The sequence below is a fragment of the Thamnophis sirtalis genome, unplaced genomic scaffold (genome assembly GCF_051295495.1).
Source record: "Thamnophis sirtalis isolate CommonGarterSnake01/CBP01778 unplaced genomic scaffold, rThaSir2_p1.2 scaffold_4, whole genome shotgun sequence".
In the NCBI taxonomy this organism is placed as follows: domain Eukaryota; kingdom Metazoa; phylum Chordata; class Lepidosauria; order Squamata; family Natricidae; genus Thamnophis; species Thamnophis sirtalis.
The window spans coordinates 122,665,926-122,682,592 of NW_028261384.1; the positions used below are offsets into that span (position 1 = coordinate 122,665,926).

Here is a 16,667-nt window from a genome sequence, read left to right on the forward strand (position 1 = left end):
AGCCAGATTCACTTAACAACCAGATTACTAGCTTACCAACTGCACTGATTCACTCAATTGTGGTCGTAAGTAGAGGACAAACTGTAGTTCTTAATTTAGCCATTACGGGTAGTCCTCTAGCCATTACGAACACAACTGAGCCCCAAATTTCTGTAGTTAAGTGAGACATTTGTTAAGTGAGTTTTGCCCCATTTTATGACTTTTCCTGCCACAGTTGTTAAGTGAATCGCTGCAGTTGATAAGTTGGTAACCTGGATGTTAAGTGGATCTGGTTTTCCCATTGACTTTGCTTGTCAGAAGGTCACAAAAGGGGATCACACGATCCCAGGACACAGCAATGGTCATGAACTAGTTGCCAAGTATCCGAATTTTGATCCCTTGATCACGGGGATACTGCAAAGGTAACTCGGTAACTATGAAAAGCGATCGTAAGTCACATTTTTCAGTGCCGTTGTAACTTTGAACGAACTGTTGTAAGTCAAGGACTACCTGGAGTTTTCAATTTAGCCATTTTATGTATGCTCTGCCTTTTGCTTTGACACTCAACTTGGTGTGGCTGGGATGTCACCTTCTTTTATTGTTAACAGAGCAATTTTATTGTTAACAGAGCAATCCTATCGATCAGGTCAGGCTGAGAGAACTGGATTCAATAAGATCTCTGGTTGAGTGAGAATTAAAATGGGGTCTTTTCTGACCCTTTCCAGTCTCTAGATTTTGTCAAACATTCAGTACTAGGTAAATAAATCAGGGTGGTCCTTAAAGTCCCTCGAGTACAAGTGATGGTTTGTGTAAAATGGCTGTGAAAAGTGGCTCCAGGCATTGCTCTTTGCTGTGGTATCTTGGGTGTTTATTTGCTGGTGGCTGGGGAATTCTGGGAGTTGAAGTCCACACGTTTTATGGTTGCCAAGTTTGGAAACCGCTGATGTAAATACTTCTGGGCTGACATAAAGCAGAGCACCCAGAAGTGCTTCACTTCTCAAAGTTTGTAACTTCCAAAACCAGCCTTAAGGCTTTCTCTCTCGACTGCAAATACCCCGTCTGTTGAACAGAGATGCCTCTACGTCTCAGAAGCTCTCTAAATGCACCTCCCGTTTCCAAGCAGATTTTCCCCACCCACATCCAATATATCCCACGAGGGTTGACCTTTCCTTGCAATGGAGCATTTATTCCTTCCTCCATCGGCTTCCTATGATTTGCACTTTCCAACACGAGGCAGGTTTGAATGAAGAATGGAAGTTCCTTCTCTGCCCTGGGTGACGTTGCCAGATTTCAGCGCAGCAGGAGGAAGTTGCTTCTTCCTTTCAACGTATTTATGCCCAATTTTCCAAGCTTTTTTTTTTTACCATGTACTTCCTCTCTGGGTGTATATGTGTTTTCCAGATGTTCTTTCATGCCTAGAAGTGTGGCAGTGCTGCCCTCTGATGGCTGATGTGTGGAATAGCACGAGTCAAAGATTTCTCCTTCCCTTCCCTTTCTCCTTTCCTTCCTTCCCTTCCCTTCCCTTTCTATCCCCAGATGAAATAATGTCCCAATTCCCATCCAGCAAAAGCCCTGCTGCAGACAAGGACAAAGAGAGATTGGACGATTCGACAGACGGTACTTCTTTATCCCGGTAAGTGGCAGATATATGGGAGAAACTGAGATAGAATTTGCCACTAGTCCTAAAGAGGTTTGAGAAACATTGTTTTTGACGCATCTAAATACTAAGTAAATCTAAATACTAAGTAAAATTCTCTTATCATGATAGGTAATTAGTATTTCCATTTTATAACCTGGAGCAATGTGTTTCTCCATTGTGACTTTCTCTACTTTAAGATGGGAGGACTTCAACTCCCAGAATTCCAACCGACTTTATGACCTTTTTTTACCACTGTTGTTAAGGAAATCACTGCAGTTGTTAAGTGAATTGTGTAGTCGCTAAGCAAATCCAGCTTCCTTGTTGGAAGCCAGTGGGAAGACCACAAATGCTGGTCATGTGACCCCCAGGATTCTGCGACAGTCATAAATAGATGCCAGTTACCTGCATAAATTTTGATCACCTAACCATACAGATGCTGAGGTGATCATAAGTGGGAGAACCAGTTATAAGTCATTTTTTTCATGGCTAACCTTTTTCTCCTCGTGTGCTGAAATCACAGCACACGTGTGCAGGCCCACACTCATAATGCAATGTGCCCCGCCCCCTCATATAAAACACGATCCACCCTTACTGCCCCCCCCCGGGCATGTTCCATGACACCACCACCCCTGTGTCCCTTTTTGGGCCTAGCAGACCTCCCTGAAAAAACAAAAAACAGGGTGGGGGGGTCGCCCTCCACGTGCCACCTGTGGCATGCGTGCCATAGGTTTGTTATCACGGGTTCTAAGTATCATCCTGCCAGTGGGAGGACCATACAACACGTTGCCTTCCCTCCTTTTCATGGCTGTTCCTCTCACAGGTCAACAGCGTCTCCATCTGCCAAGCCGACGGCCACCTCAGCGACTTTGGAGCTGGACAAGCTCATGGCTTCCCTGTCGGATTTCCGCGTCCAGAGCAATGTAAGCATGCTGATGAGGTAGTCTTAGGGATGGAGATGAAGGGGGCTCAGTGGTTTTCAGGATTGTTTGAGGGTTTTGACCACAGTACTGTGCATATAAGGATCTATACAACAGATCCTTGAGTACCAATGGGAGAAAATATTTGTAGTTGAAATTGAACTGTGGGATTGTTGGTTCTCTATGAGCTTGGTGGTTTTCATTACCAGATTAAGTAACATCATCTGTGCCACTAGGGCACCGGTGTCTAACATGTTGCTGTCACGTGATATATCAAACTTTTTTCTCTTTGTGGAGCTAGGGTGGGCATAGCCTGCATATCCGGCCCTCAGACCGCCAGTTTGACACTCTGCATTAGAGAGTGTCAGAGAGAGTAGAGATCCCAACACCCTATCAGCGCTAATGATGTTATCTAGTGTGGTAATGAAATGTCTACAAGCAAAGCTCGGAGAGCACCAAAGACCCCACAGATATTTCAGTACAAAAGAGAGCATTCTGCAAACCATGGGATTTATTTAAAAAAAAATCCTTCGTTTTAGCAGAAAGGCAGAAGAGTCTGATAAACTATAGAAGCTTTGTGTGTACAATTGTGTGTGTGTGTGTGTGTGTGTTTCCCTACAGATAGAAATTTTGAGAAAGTTTCAAGATCCTGCATCATTTCCTCCACATAACACATAATTTCTACAGATAAAGTAGAAATATTAGGTTTGTCTAAACTAAAATAAATGGCATGAATAAATGGATTGCACAGCAAGCAACCTCTTTGCTGTATGAATATGCACACAAACACGTACACAGAAGCACACACCAGGCAGGGGTGGGCTTCAAAAATTTCAGCAATGGGTTCTCTGTCCAGTTGCTGGGTGGTCGTGGCCATGGTGGGTGTGGCCTAGTCAGCCTTCTGCACCATGGTGAGGGGAGGGGGGGTATTTTCACTTTTCCCAGACTCCGGAGGTGTTCCTCGAGCCTCTGGGAGGGCAAAAACTGCCTCCCCCAGTTTCTGGCCTTCTAAAACTTCTAGGAGGCCCGCTTCCCCCCCTCCCTGAGCCTCCGCATGGGCCCTGCACTTACCTTGCATCCAAAACGGGCCGCGTGGAGAGTCTTGGGATGGGGTGGGGTGAGCGGAGTCAACTACGGGTGGGATTTGGAAGTTCTCCGAACCGGCCATAACATTAGCTACACTAACATTAGCAGCCCACCCCAACACCAGGTTTACTTCCAACTACCTCCTCAGAATGTAATGGCTCTTGATGCCCTCAGAATCTATTTTCCTGAAGTGAAACTACGGGGGGAAAAACCCTTCTAAAATAATGCTTAAAGTTTATCTGGCCAATTTTTTTGAGCCATGAATTAGATGTTCTGGTTTTTTTTCCCCCCCCCCCCAGCTATGCTGGGCACCATTCTAACTTTATTTGACCAGAGCAGGCAGGTAGTTCTCGATTTACGATCACCATTGAGCCCCAGATTTCTGCCGTTAAGTGAGTTTTGCTGCACTTCATTATTTTTCTTTCTTGCCACAGTTCTTAAGTGAATCCCTTGCAGTTTTTTTTTTAAAAAACAGTAACACTGTTTTTAAACGAATCTGGCTTCCACATTTACTTTTCTTGTCAAGAGGGCGCAAAAGAAGATCATGTGACCCCCCAAGACACTTCAACCATCATAAATATGAGTCAGTTGTCAAGCATCTGAATATAAATCACATGATCATGGGGATGCTGCAATGGTGATGTTTGAAAACGGTCATGTCACCTTTTTCAGTGCTTTTGTAACTTCAAAAGGTCCCTAAAGGAACTGTTGTAAATTCACATCATTTTCTCCTAACACAAAAGAAAACAATTCTCTTAAGGTTTCTGGAGATCGGCTTTGAAGCCTTGCTACAAATAATAGCAATAGCACTTAGAATTAGCACTTATATACCGCTTCGTTGTGCTTTACAGCCCTCTCTAAGCATTTTACAGAGTCAGCCTGGGTCCTCTGGGTCCTCATTTTAACCCACCTCGGAAAGGTGGAAGGCTGAGTCAACCTTGAGCCTGATGAGTTTCGAACTGCCAAATTTCAGGCAGACGGCAGTCAGCGAAAGTAGCCTGCAGTACTGCATTCTAACCACTGCGCCACTGCGGCTCATAATAAGAGAAGTAGCAATTGATAACATTGTTCATACATGACTCTTAACTACCTTGTGTTTTTCCTAAACCTTTAGCTTCCAGGAGTTTCTGCTCCCACCACAGCTGCCACCACGACCACCATGGTGCCACCAGCACCTGCTCCCGCCCAAGTGCCCTCAGCTCAGCAGCCTGTGGTGTCATCTGTTTGCCCAGGCCCCACGGCTATGTCCCCCCAGATGTCCCCAGGCCAGCCCAGCGGGAACCTGGATAGCATGCTCGTGATGCTGGAGTCGGATCTCAGCCGCCAAGGCATTTCCACCACAGCTAAGGGGCTTTGTGCTTCCTGTCAAAAACCCATCGCTGGGCAGGTCAGCGTCGTCTTGTATGTGGGGGTCAGATACCTGGGTAGATCTGATGGGTACAAGCAGGGAAATCAGGAAGAACCAACGTTGCATCTGGAAGTAGTAAGACATTAGCCTAACAAAATTTTTCCCGTCTGGTGAATTTTTAACTGCTATGGAATCCTTCTCCACTTTCCGTGTCCTTCTGTCATAGAAGGCTGAAGGAGGAATTGCTGACCCTCTCTATTGCTGTAATTTGGATTTAGGCTTACCGTATTTTTCAGAGTATAAGACGCACCAAGATTTTGAAGAGGCAAATTTAACAAAAAAGTTTTTGCATTCTGCAGACCTCCCAAAATGGCCCGTTTTTTGCGAAAATGGGCCATTTTTTTACAAAAAAAAAAGGGCATGCATAGCCTTTAGGAGTCTTGTAGAGTGTTCCTGGGGTGGGGTGGGGCTGGTCCCCCACAAAACTAGCAAAAAATGGCCCGTTTTTTGCTCATTTTTGCCAGGCCCAGGCCTCAGGAGCACTCTACAAGCCCCCTAAAGGCTATGCACAGCCATTTTGGTGAAGGGGGGGGGGGTTCAGGAGGCAAAAAATGCTGTATTCAGTGTATAAGACACACCCAGATTTTTAGCCTCTTTTTTTGAGGGAAAAAGGTGCATCTTATACTCCGAAAAGATGGTAAGTTTTAGACTTAGGTTTATATCTAGGTTTAGATCAGAGGTGGGTTCCTACCGGTTCGGACTGGTTTGGCCAAATAGGTAGTAACTCGGCTGGGCACGTGACCCTACCAGTTCTATCCCGGGTGCCGCCATCTTTATTTTCTGTTCTGCACATGCGCAGAACAATCTTCATTGAAAAAATGTAATTCCCACCCTTTTTTAATTGTGAGCACATGCCAGTCCCAGAAAGATCCCAGAGATGGGCTGTTTTTTGCTAAAACTGAGTATGCAAGCTTCAGCAGGGCTGGGGGAAGGGAAAAATGCCCCTGTTTTTGCCAAAAAAAAAAAAAGACCTGTTTTTCGCCAAAACGGGCGTTTTTTTCCTTTTCCCAGCATAGCTGAAGCCTGCAGAGTGTTCCTGGGGCCTAGGGAGCACATTTTTTTTTCCTTACTGGGTAGTTTGCAGGTGCTCCCTTAGCTCCAGCAAGGCTGGAGCCTCCCCTCCCCCCCCGTGAAATTTTTTGCCACCATTTCAGTGACCATGCCTTGGTAAGGGGGCGTGAGTGACATCAAGTTGGCCACGCCCACTCAGTCACATGCCCCCTATCTAGCCACGCCCACCAACCCAATAGTAAAAAAAATTGAAACCCACCCCTGGTTTAGATCGAGGAGGCTAAAACACATTAAGAATGGTTGCTGGAATTGGATATAGTGTCTAGTTTAATGAAAAGAATATTCTGGGTTTTAAGTCATTTCATCTTTCTTCATTTTAATCTTTAATTTTGTACTTCTGTTTTTATGATGAAAACTTCCAAGAATCGCCCTGAGAGACGGCAGAAAATAAATTTAATAAATAAAATAACAAATAAATAAACTGCAGTCTGTGGAAGGACAGAGGAGCAAAAAACGTTTTGGAGCAGAGATCTTTCATAGAGTCAGTTTGATCTGATGCTGGCCTAGAAATTAGGAGACAGTGAATTCAAGTCCTGCATTAGCCATGAAAGCCAGCTTGGTGACTGGGCCAGTCACCAGGAGCAGTGAATTCTAGTTCCCCTTGGGCATGAAAGCCATATGAGTGGATTCGGGCCAGTCTCCAGGAGACTGTGAGATCTACCGTAGTCCCACCTTAGGCCTGAAAATCGGCTGTCTGGGCCAGTCAATCTTCCCCAGCCCAGCCCACCTCACAGGGTGGTTGAAAATAGGAGGAGAAAGGTATATGTTGGATATGTTCCCCGCCTTGAATAATTTGTAAAAATAACAAAGGCAGGAAATACAATCAATCAATTTTGGCAGCCCTCAACTTATAACCACAATCAAGCCCAACATTTCTGTTGCTGTGAGATATTTGTTCAGTAGGTTTTGCCCCCATTTTACAACCTTTCCTGCCACGGCCGTTAAGTGAATCGCTGCAAGTTGTTAAGTGAATCTGCTTCCCCCATGGACTTTGCTCACCAGAAGCTCATCGCAAAATGTGATCACGTGACCCTGGCACACTACAACCCTCATAAATATGAGCCGGGGATGTCAGCATGGGGATGTCACAATGGTCGTAAGTGTGAAAAACGGTCTTTTCCGTGCCATTGTAACTTCGTACGGTCACTGAACGAATTGTTCTGGTTCGAGGACTACCTGTAATGTCGCCGTCTGATGGACAGTTGTTTACGGGGGCCTTCTTTCTTCCATTTTTTCCCCCTCATCCAGGTGGTAACTGCCTTGGGGAGTACTTGGCACCCGGAGCATTTTGTCTGCACTTATTGCCAGAAGGAGATGGGGGGCAGCAACTTTTTTGAGAAGGACGGCGCCCCCTACTGCGAGAGAGATTACTTTCAGCTGTTCTCTCCCCGCTGTGGATTCTGCAACGAACCCATCCTGGATGTGAGGTTTTTTTTTCTCCTCCTGCTTGAAAACGTGTGGTGCGGTTTTGAGCAAGTGCTGTGTGTGTGCGATCTGTGTGTGATTTTTCTGAGAGTCCAATCTTGAATGTGGGTTTTGGGGTCTGCTCATTCATCTCACCCTTTTTCTCCTCAAGGGCCTGAAGTGCTGGATAGCAGTAGAGAGAGAGAGAGCCGTGCAGTTTTTTTCTTTTTATTTCACACCACAAAGCTGTTAAAAGGGCCTTCCCTGTGTTTCATTCTCTGACAGGGTTAGAAATCACTGGGTGTTGTGTTGTTCGCAGGGTGCAAACACCTGCAGCTTTCAGTTCCCGAGGGGTGGCATGAAACGTGACATGGCTGTAATGGAGGCCAGAATTACAGTTATAAATCATGGCGATCGTTCATGGGCCACCACCCAACAATTCGCCTCAGCCAACTCGCCACAGGTCAACTAAAAAATTCAGTTTAATTATTCAAAACAATTGTAAAAGTCATTTTAATTTTTGTCATCCACATTTCACTTTGTCCCTCTTTTGGCATCCTTTCTTTAATTATTCTATTCCACCATTTCTTGACGTTAGTGTAACTCCTGTCCGGCGAGTTGGCTGCGGCAAAATGGCCGTGGCCAGTTGGCTGCAGTGAATTGTCCTAAATCAGGGGTGTCAAACTCAAGGCCCGGGGCCCGGATCTGACCCGCGGGGTGCTTAGATCTGACCTGCAGGGCCACCCTGGAAACAGTGAAGGACCGCCGCATGGTGCTTCTATTAGCAATAACGGGCTCCCGAGCTGTGTTTCCGGCTGCAATGGCCTCCTGCAACCCTCTGCCAGTGAAAACGGAGCTCTGGAGGGCCATTCTGTTTTCACTGGCAGAGGGTTACAGGAGGCAGCCATCACAGCCGAAAACACAGCTCGGGAGCCTGTTTTCGCTGGCAGAGCGCTTGGGCCACCACAGGCGCCAACATGAGTGATGTTGAACTGGCCACCCCCACCCCCAGGTCAAACACAACCCTGATGCGTCCCTCAATGAAATCAAGTTTTTGACACTCCTGTCCTAACCCCACCTGACTGCCTGATTTTATCTTCTTTTTTTCTTTTTTTGCGACACTCATTAAGCCAACTCTGCCGTCTGTAAGCAAACAGGATAGCTTTTTAAACGAATTCATTTTCTTCCATGGGCATTTTTGCCAGAAAACCGGAAATAAATGCCATCAACCAATGGACAATAGGATTAGGATTTGAAATTTGCTGTGACATTCACAGGGAGCTTTTATACAGAAGACCTGGGTTGAAACATAGGAGGTTTGAAAAAAGAGGCTTGAGCAAGTTAAAAAAACCTTGGGAAATGCAGAGCGGCAATAACCATGTTTAGCACATTTTTGACAAAGTGTTTTTCCTCCCCTTCTTCGGCCTTCCTGTGGTCCATTCAGAAAATGGTGACTGCGCTGGATAAGAATTGGCACCCAGAGCACTTCTGCTGTGTTAAGTGCAGGCGGCCCTTTGGAGAGGAAGGTCAGTACGGCAGCTGGCAGGGGGGGATTTTGACTTTGACCGGTTCTATCCTGTTTGGAGCTCTTTAGATCAGGGGTCTCCAACCTTGGCAACTTTAAGATTTGTGGACTTCAGAAGTCTTAAAGTTCTCAAGGTTGGAGACCCCTGCTTTAGATGTGCCTAGCCGGATCTTTCAAGGTGGTTCACACGTTTTGCCAGGAATTGACGTCACTTGAGTGACAGGTAGTCCTTGATTTACCACTGATCAGTAACTGTCTGAAGTTACATCCAACCTAAGAAAGGGTCCCTTCTGTGATCATGTGATCAAGCTTCAGGAGCTGAGCAATATGGCTGCTGCATTGACAATTGTTTGCAGCATCCTGCGGTTGTGAGATCATGTTTTACAATGGTTTTGGTGTAAATCGATCAGGAGTGAGCTTCAAAAATTTCAGCAATGGGTTCTTTGCTTGGTTGCTGGGTGGGTGCGGCCATGGGGGCGTGACCTAGTCAGCCTCCTGCACCACAGCGGGGGAGGGGGGGCATTTTTGCCTTCCCCAGGCTCCGGAGGCCTTCCGGAAGGCCTGTTTTTCCCCCTCTCAGAGCCTCTGTGCAGGCCTTGCACTTACCTTGCATCCAAAATGGGCCACATGGAGACTCCTGGGAGGAGCATGGTGGGGTGGCAGTGGCGGGACATGCTAGGCAAGGCCAGCCAGGTGTGGGATGTTGGATGTTTGGATGTTTATTATACTTGTATGCCGTCCTATTCCCGAGGGACTCAGGGCGGCTAACAAACAAGTGGGGAAAGGGGGAAATACAAAAAACAAACAAGACAAGAACAAGATACACAAAACAGATTAAAAACAACACAACAGTCACAGCAATTCAAGTGGGGCTGGGAACTCATCAGCCCCAGGCCTGCCAGAATAGCCAGGTCTTGACGGCTTTGCGGAAAGCCAGAAGGGTGGTGAGGGTCCGAATCTCCACGGGGAGATCGTTCCAGAGGGCCGGAGCAGCCACAGAGAAGGCCCTCCCCCGAGGGGTCGACAGTCGACATTGGCTAGCTGATGGTATTTGGAGGAGGAGGCCTAATCTGTGGGATCTAATTGGTCATAGGGAGGTAATTGGCAGGAGGCGGTCTCTCAAGTACCCAGGTCCAATATCATGAAGGGCTTTAAAAGTAATGACTAGCACCTTGAAGCGTGTCCGGAGTCCAACAGGCAGCCAGTGTGGCTCGCGAAGGACAGGTGTGATGAGGGTGTACCGAGGTGCACCCACAATCGCTCACGCAGCTGCATTCTGGATAAGCTGAAGTCTCCGAATGCTCTTCAAGGACTGCCCCATGTAGAGCGCATTACAGTAGTCCAGTCTTGAGGTCACAAGGGCGTGAGTGACTGTTCTGAGAGCCTCCCAGTTCAAGTAGGGACGCAATTGGTGCACCAGGCGAACCTGGGCAAATGTCCCCCTGGTCACAGCTGACAGATGATGTTCTAAAGTCAGCTGTGGGTCCAGGAGGAGTCCCAAATTGCGAACCCTGTCTGAGGGGCGTATAATTTCACCCCCCAGCCTGAGAGATGGAATACAGGGCCAATCTTTGGGAGGGAAAAACACAAGCCACTCGGTCTTGTCAGGATTGAGTGGGATTTAGGGGTTCTCCAAAACAGCCATAACGTTAGCTTTGGGTTCTCCTGACTCTGGGCAAACCCATAGCAGCCCACTCCTGAAACCGGTATTTAGTTCTGGTTTCCGGGAAACTTTGCACCATAGAGAACCACTGATTCACTTAATGACTGTGCAGTCACTTTAGAATTGTGGTGTTTCCATAATGGTCCTAATGCTGACGACTACCTGAGGTGATTCTTGACTTATGCCCACAATCAAAACCAAAATTTACGTTGCCAATCAAGACAGTTGTCAAGTGAGCTTTGCCCCATTTTATGAGCTTTCTCGCCACAGTTGTTAAGTGAATCACTGCAGTTGTTAAGTTAGTAACATTGTTGCTAAGTGAATCTGGATTCTCCGTGGACTTTGCTTGTCAGAAGGTCGCAAAAGGTGATCACATGACCCTGGGACACTGCAATGGTCATAAAAATGAGCCAGTTGCCAAACATCTGAATTTTGATCACGTTACCATGGGGATGCTGCAATGGTTGTAAGTTTGAAAAAGAATCAGGTCATTTCTTCAGTGACATTCAAACTGACATTAAATGAATAGTTGTAAGTCAAGGACTGTCTATAATGGTATGTGGGAAAGACCTTGAGAGACAGAAGGAAGAGAGGCTGCCTAGGGAATGATGAGATAAGAAAACGGGAAACCTGGAGCTGCATAACAGGTAGAGAAATAAACTCCTTACTATGCTGTAAAAAAAGACAGTGGGATATCTGTATTTTCTCACTTGTTAAATTTTGCAAATGGAACTTTGCAATAATGTGGAATTAACTTGTTTGATTGTATTTTCTGTCTTGATCTATGTTCTGATCCAAGCTTCCCCAAAAAGCACGAGGCAGAGTCCTGGTCCCGACAAAACCCTTTTATTAAGCGAATGTGAATTCTTCTCATTCACATTCAGCAAGGCCTGGCAAACAGTCTTTCAAAGGAATATTTATGACTACAGACCTTATCTATCTTGGAAAGGTGCCATGTAAATGTTTTCCAAGGAAAGACTGGGCACAGTGTCTCTGAAATTCACAGACAGATTCACACTCCTGAAATGAATCTAACAACTGACCGAACGAATTGTTTCCTGCAAAAGTCCACCCCCCCTTTCACTCCTCTTTTATTTCCTGTGGGAGGGGCCATTCACCATCCTGTGGCTTTACTCCCAAGTCTACCCTGATTTCTGAGTTGTTCTTTTCTTCTGGCAGTGCACACTGCACATGCGCATGCTGGGAACAGGCTCCAGCTGTTCCTCTGCCTCACTGCTGTCTAGCTCCCTAGGCCCCTGATCACTGCCAGACGGCCTTGGCCCCGTCTCTGCCTCCGACACAGAGCCCTCATCCGAGCATTCCCCAGACTCCAGGACTGGCCCATGTTCCTCCCCAACTGCCTCACTGTCCGAATCTGCCACAACAATCTGAGAGGGATGACATAAGTTGGTTGTGTCTACTAAATCAGGAGTAAATCTCTTTTTTGTGTGTGTCAGTTTAACATTTAAAGTTTGATACTCCAAAAGCCATAGGGAGAATGGCAGAGATGGGATGATGTCATAGAGAAAGTTTGGTACAACGTATGACTGGGTAACAATCTTTTTCGCATGCAACACAAGTGTGCAATTTAGCACTATGGTGCTTATTGGCCCTTATGGACTATTGGTTGCCCACACAACCTGTCTTCCCAACTAGAGTCTCCTCAAATTTTTCGAATTTCATTTCCTTTTGTCCCCACCCAAAGGACTGCTGCCCATTATATAGCTTGAGGCCCACCTCAGTTGGAGGGCTCCTGGTTGGAGAACGTTTGTGGTGTCCTTAAGTAAATTTCCACAACTTTAGCATTGCAAAGGAATTCTGAATCGGGCCTTGTGCAGTACTACTGATAGCCCTTGGGTGGCAGTGAGCTGCACCATTTTTTGGTCCCTTCCCTATTGACTCTCTGTCTCCCCCTGCAGGCTTTCACGAGAAAGATGGGAAGCAGTATTGTCGCCAGGACTTTTATGAGCTCTTCTCCACTCGCTGTCAAGGGTGCAGCCAGGCTATTTTGGAGAACTATATCTCGGCTCTCAACGCTTTGTGGCATCCAGAATGTTTTGTTTGCAGGGTAAATATCAGCTCTGGGCCAGGGTTGGATTGTGTGCAATTTCGTCAGGATGGTTAGAAAACCAGAGAAGGGAAATGGTTTTAGTCACTTTGAGTTCTCAAGATGAAAATGAAACTGACCGGTTGTGGTTATCCTCTCACCGTCTTATAGTATTAATTTTGCCCTAGCCGCAACAGACAGGGAAACTCTCCATGGTGGGCAATTTGTTAGTATCTCTACTTGTGGCTCCCCCTTGCAAAGGTGATGATTGTTAGGTGAGAAGAATAATAACGGTTGATTTGATCCTACTTAACATTTGCAAGATGAAGAAAACAACAGTTCAGTGTTAGCTCCTGAAAGCAACACAGGATTTTACTGATGAAATTTATCTTAACTTGTGCCAGCTGAAGACGGCTCTGAAATTGGGGGGGGAATGTCATATCTCCAAGAACCTAATTTTGGGACTCCTCTGCATGTTAAAAGCATGACTGAGACCTACTGTATCTGGATCTACTCCATGGCTTAGCCTTGAAACAGCTGTGAACTTAGATCTTGATACAGGTAGTCCTTGACTTACGACCACAATTTATTTATTTATTTGTTTGTCAAACATGTACAAGATATCAGGTATAAGTATAAACATGGATGTGAACAAGGAAAATGAGTACAAATAAGTGGGAACAGTAGGACAGGAACAGTAGACACGCTGGTGCACTTATGCACGCCCCCATTACGGAACTCTTAAGAATGGGGTGAGGTCAACAGTAGACAGTTGAAGGTTAAAGCTGTGAGGGTTTGAGGCTGTAACAATGGAGTCAGGTAGAGCATTCCAGGCGTTGAACAATGGAGTCAGGTAGAGCATTCCAGGCGTTGCTGAAATCGTATTTTCTGCAATCGAGTTTGGAGCACTTTACCTTGAGTTTGTATCGATTGTTTGCCAAGTATTATTGTGGTTGAAGCTGAAGAAGTCGTTGCAGGTAAGACGTTGCTAATTTCTGTTGCTAAGTGAGACATTCATTAAGTGACGTTTGCCCCGTGTTATGACCTTTCTTGCCACAGTTGTTAAGTGAATCATGACAGTGTTGTTAAGTCTGGTTTCCCCGTTGACTTTGCTTGTCAGAAGGTTGCAAAAATTGATCACATGACCCCAGGACACTGCAACCGTCATAAATATGAGCCAGTTGTCAAGCATTCGAACGTAAATCACATGGCCATGGGGCAGCAGTCATAAGCGTGAAAAACAGTCACAAATCCCTTTTTTTCACTTTGAACGGTCACTAAACGAACTATTGTAAGTTGAGGATTATCTATACATAATGCCATCTAAACCAGAATGCACAGCACAAATTAAGGGGAAAATGCCCTTCAAATGGGTTGAATTCAAGAAGGATAAAAGGCAAGGAACTTTTCTTTTTGAAAAATGAAAGATCTGCCCAAATTAGGGAAACCAGTTTAGATATTTACTAAACAAAAATTAATTTAAAAACAAATAAGGAGTGTCATATGGGTCTACTTGGCAAATTTTGGACAAATCCCGGCATTTCTCATCTTCTAAAAATTCAGCCTAAAAATCAATTTCTGATGAAACCTTACTTGGAGGCAATCAAATCCAATAGATTTGTGAACCAGTTTAGATAGATTGGGTGTCCCATCTGCTGCCTGCCAGACTTCAAGCCTTTCTAGTCATCCTGGCTGGGGAGATGAATTGTATGCCGAAAGAGACCCAGGTAGGGCAGTGGGGTGTGTAGGAAAAGCATGTGCTCTGGATTGTGGGAGATTTTGCCCAGAGTGCAGAAAAACTTTCGGAAGGAATACAGGGGTGGGGTTCAAAATTTTTAGCAACCGGTTCTATCCCCAGTTGCAGGGTGAGTGTGGCCATGGTGGACATGGCCTACTCGACTTCCTGCACCATGGGTGGGGGCTGTTTCCACCCTCCCCAAGCTCCAGAGGCCTTGTTTGAGCCTCCGGGAGGGTGAAAATGGCCTCTTCTGGCCTCTGGAGGCCCTCTGGAGGCTGGAAACAGACCTGTTTCCAGACTTCCAGAACTTCTGGGAGGCCCATTTTTCGCCCTCCCAGAGCCTCCACATGGGCCCTGCACTTCACCTGGCTTTCAAAACAGTCCATCTGGAGACTCCTGGGAGAGGCAGTTTGGGATAAGTGTGGCCAGCCAGGATGTAAAATTAGCACCTGGCTCGCCCGAACCCGTCTGAACTGGCTGAATCCCACCCCTGGTCAAGGAAATGTAGCCTTGTAGGCCCATATGGAGTTAGAGGTTGTCTTTGACTTATGACCAAAGTTTGTCCTCGACTTATGAAAACAATTGGGACCAGCATTTCCATTGCTAAACAAGGCAGTTGTTAACTGAGCTGCACCCATGGGTGACTTTTGCAAGTCAATCACTGCAGCTTTTAAGTGAACAGCACGGCTGTTAGGTGAATCCAGATTCCCCCACGGTCTTTGCCTGTTGGAAGTCAGCTGGGAAGGTCCCCAATGGTGACCACATGACCCTGGGATGCTGCAACCATGATAAATACAAATGCACAAATTTTGATCAGGTGACCATGGGGACACCGTGATGGTAATAAGAGCCAGGACTGATTGTAAGTCCCTTTTTTCAGTGTCATCTTCACTTCAGTCACTAAAACGAATGATTGGTAAGTTGAGGGACAACCTGTACAGGTGGCTTTCTTTAATTCCCTCATGGTTTGCTCTATGTTCTAGGAATGCTACACCCCATTCATGAATGGCAGCTTCTTTGAGCATGGTGGACGGCCCTTCTGCGAAATCCACTACCACAAGCAAAGGGGCTCGCTCTGTTCTGGTTGCGAGAAACCCATCACCGGCCGCTGCATCACCGCCATGGGCCGGAAGTTCCACCCGGAGCATTTCGTATGCGCCTTCTGCCTCAAGCAGCTCAACAAAGGCACCTTCAAGGAGCAGAACGAGAAGCCCTATTGCCACCCTTGCTTTATCAAGCTCTTCGGGTGACTGGGAGGGGTCCTGGCCTTGCTGGGGTCAGGCCACGCCTCCTGCTGGCGTGGGAAAGGGGGAGGGCCCATCATCAGCTTTTGAATGAGCCGCACCCACTGCCATGCATGGGGGGGGGGGAATACCTGTGCCTTAAGGGGCCCCAACCCTCAACCTGGGAGCCCATCCACCATTGCCAAAAACCACGCCTGTAGATCAGAGCTACTCGCAAAGCAAGCAATGAAGGAAGCAAGTCGGATCTGCTCCTCCCATCCTTCTCAGGAGCCAGGCCTCTGTTCCCGCACAAGCAGCCAAGCGTTATCCCCCAACCAATACCAGGCCACTTTTAAGCCACCATTCCCCCCCCCCCCCACCTCCAGCACCAGCACTTCTGACAGGAGGCCCTGCCTTAAGCCACATCTCCAATATCAGCTGGTAAGGTCCTCAGAAGACCAGGATGTGATGCAACCACACCTCTGGTGTCTTTACCTCTAAGTCCAGCTGTATGGGTTGAGCGCTCTGCCCTACAGCTCTTCTCAACCATAAAGCCATCTTGGTGGGAGCCGGTCAGCTCACATCTAAGGTTCTTTGGAACATCTGGATATTTTTATCCTGGTATTTAATTTGTGGAGAGCAGTGGCTCCATCAGTGGTGCAATTCAGACGGTTCTATCCAGTTTGGGTGAACCGGTAGCAGCGGCGGCGGGAGGCTCCGCCCACCCACCCGGACATCATCACATCCTGTTTTTGATGCTCTGCACATGCGCAGACGGTCCTGCGCATGCGCAGAGGTGGTGTGGTCACATTTGCGAATCGGTAGCGAAGGTAAGTTGATTTCACCCCTGGGCTCCATCCAGGTCAATCTGAAAGACCTCTTGATCTCCGCACCCAAATTAATTCCATTGCAACCAAAGATCAACAGTAACTCCTTAGCCAACCTCTTATTTTTATCGTGTACGAAT

General features: G+C 46.7%; 1 protein-coding gene across 1 annotated transcript in view; it reads left to right on the forward strand.

The window, feature by feature from the left end:
• TGFB1I1 (transforming growth factor beta 1 induced transcript 1) overlaps nt 1-16,075 on the forward strand; it is a 34,192-nt gene extending 18,117 nt beyond the window's left edge. Inside the window, exons 5-11 of the mRNA XM_087714081.1 lie at nt 1,516-1,612; nt 2,439-2,538; nt 4,736-5,008; nt 7,349-7,522; nt 8,949-9,030; nt 12,612-12,760; nt 15,461-16,075. Coding sequence (XP_087570207.1) covers nt 1,516-1,612; nt 2,439-2,538; nt 4,736-5,008; nt 7,349-7,522; nt 8,949-9,030; nt 12,612-12,760; nt 15,461-15,727 — 1,142 coding nt within the window. The 3' untranslated portion in view covers nt 15,728-16,075. The remainder of the gene's footprint in view (nt 1-1,515; nt 1,613-2,438; nt 2,539-4,735; nt 5,009-7,348; nt 7,523-8,948; nt 9,031-12,611; nt 12,761-15,460) is intronic.
• The last annotated feature ends 592 nt before the right edge of the window (nt 16,076-16,667 follow it).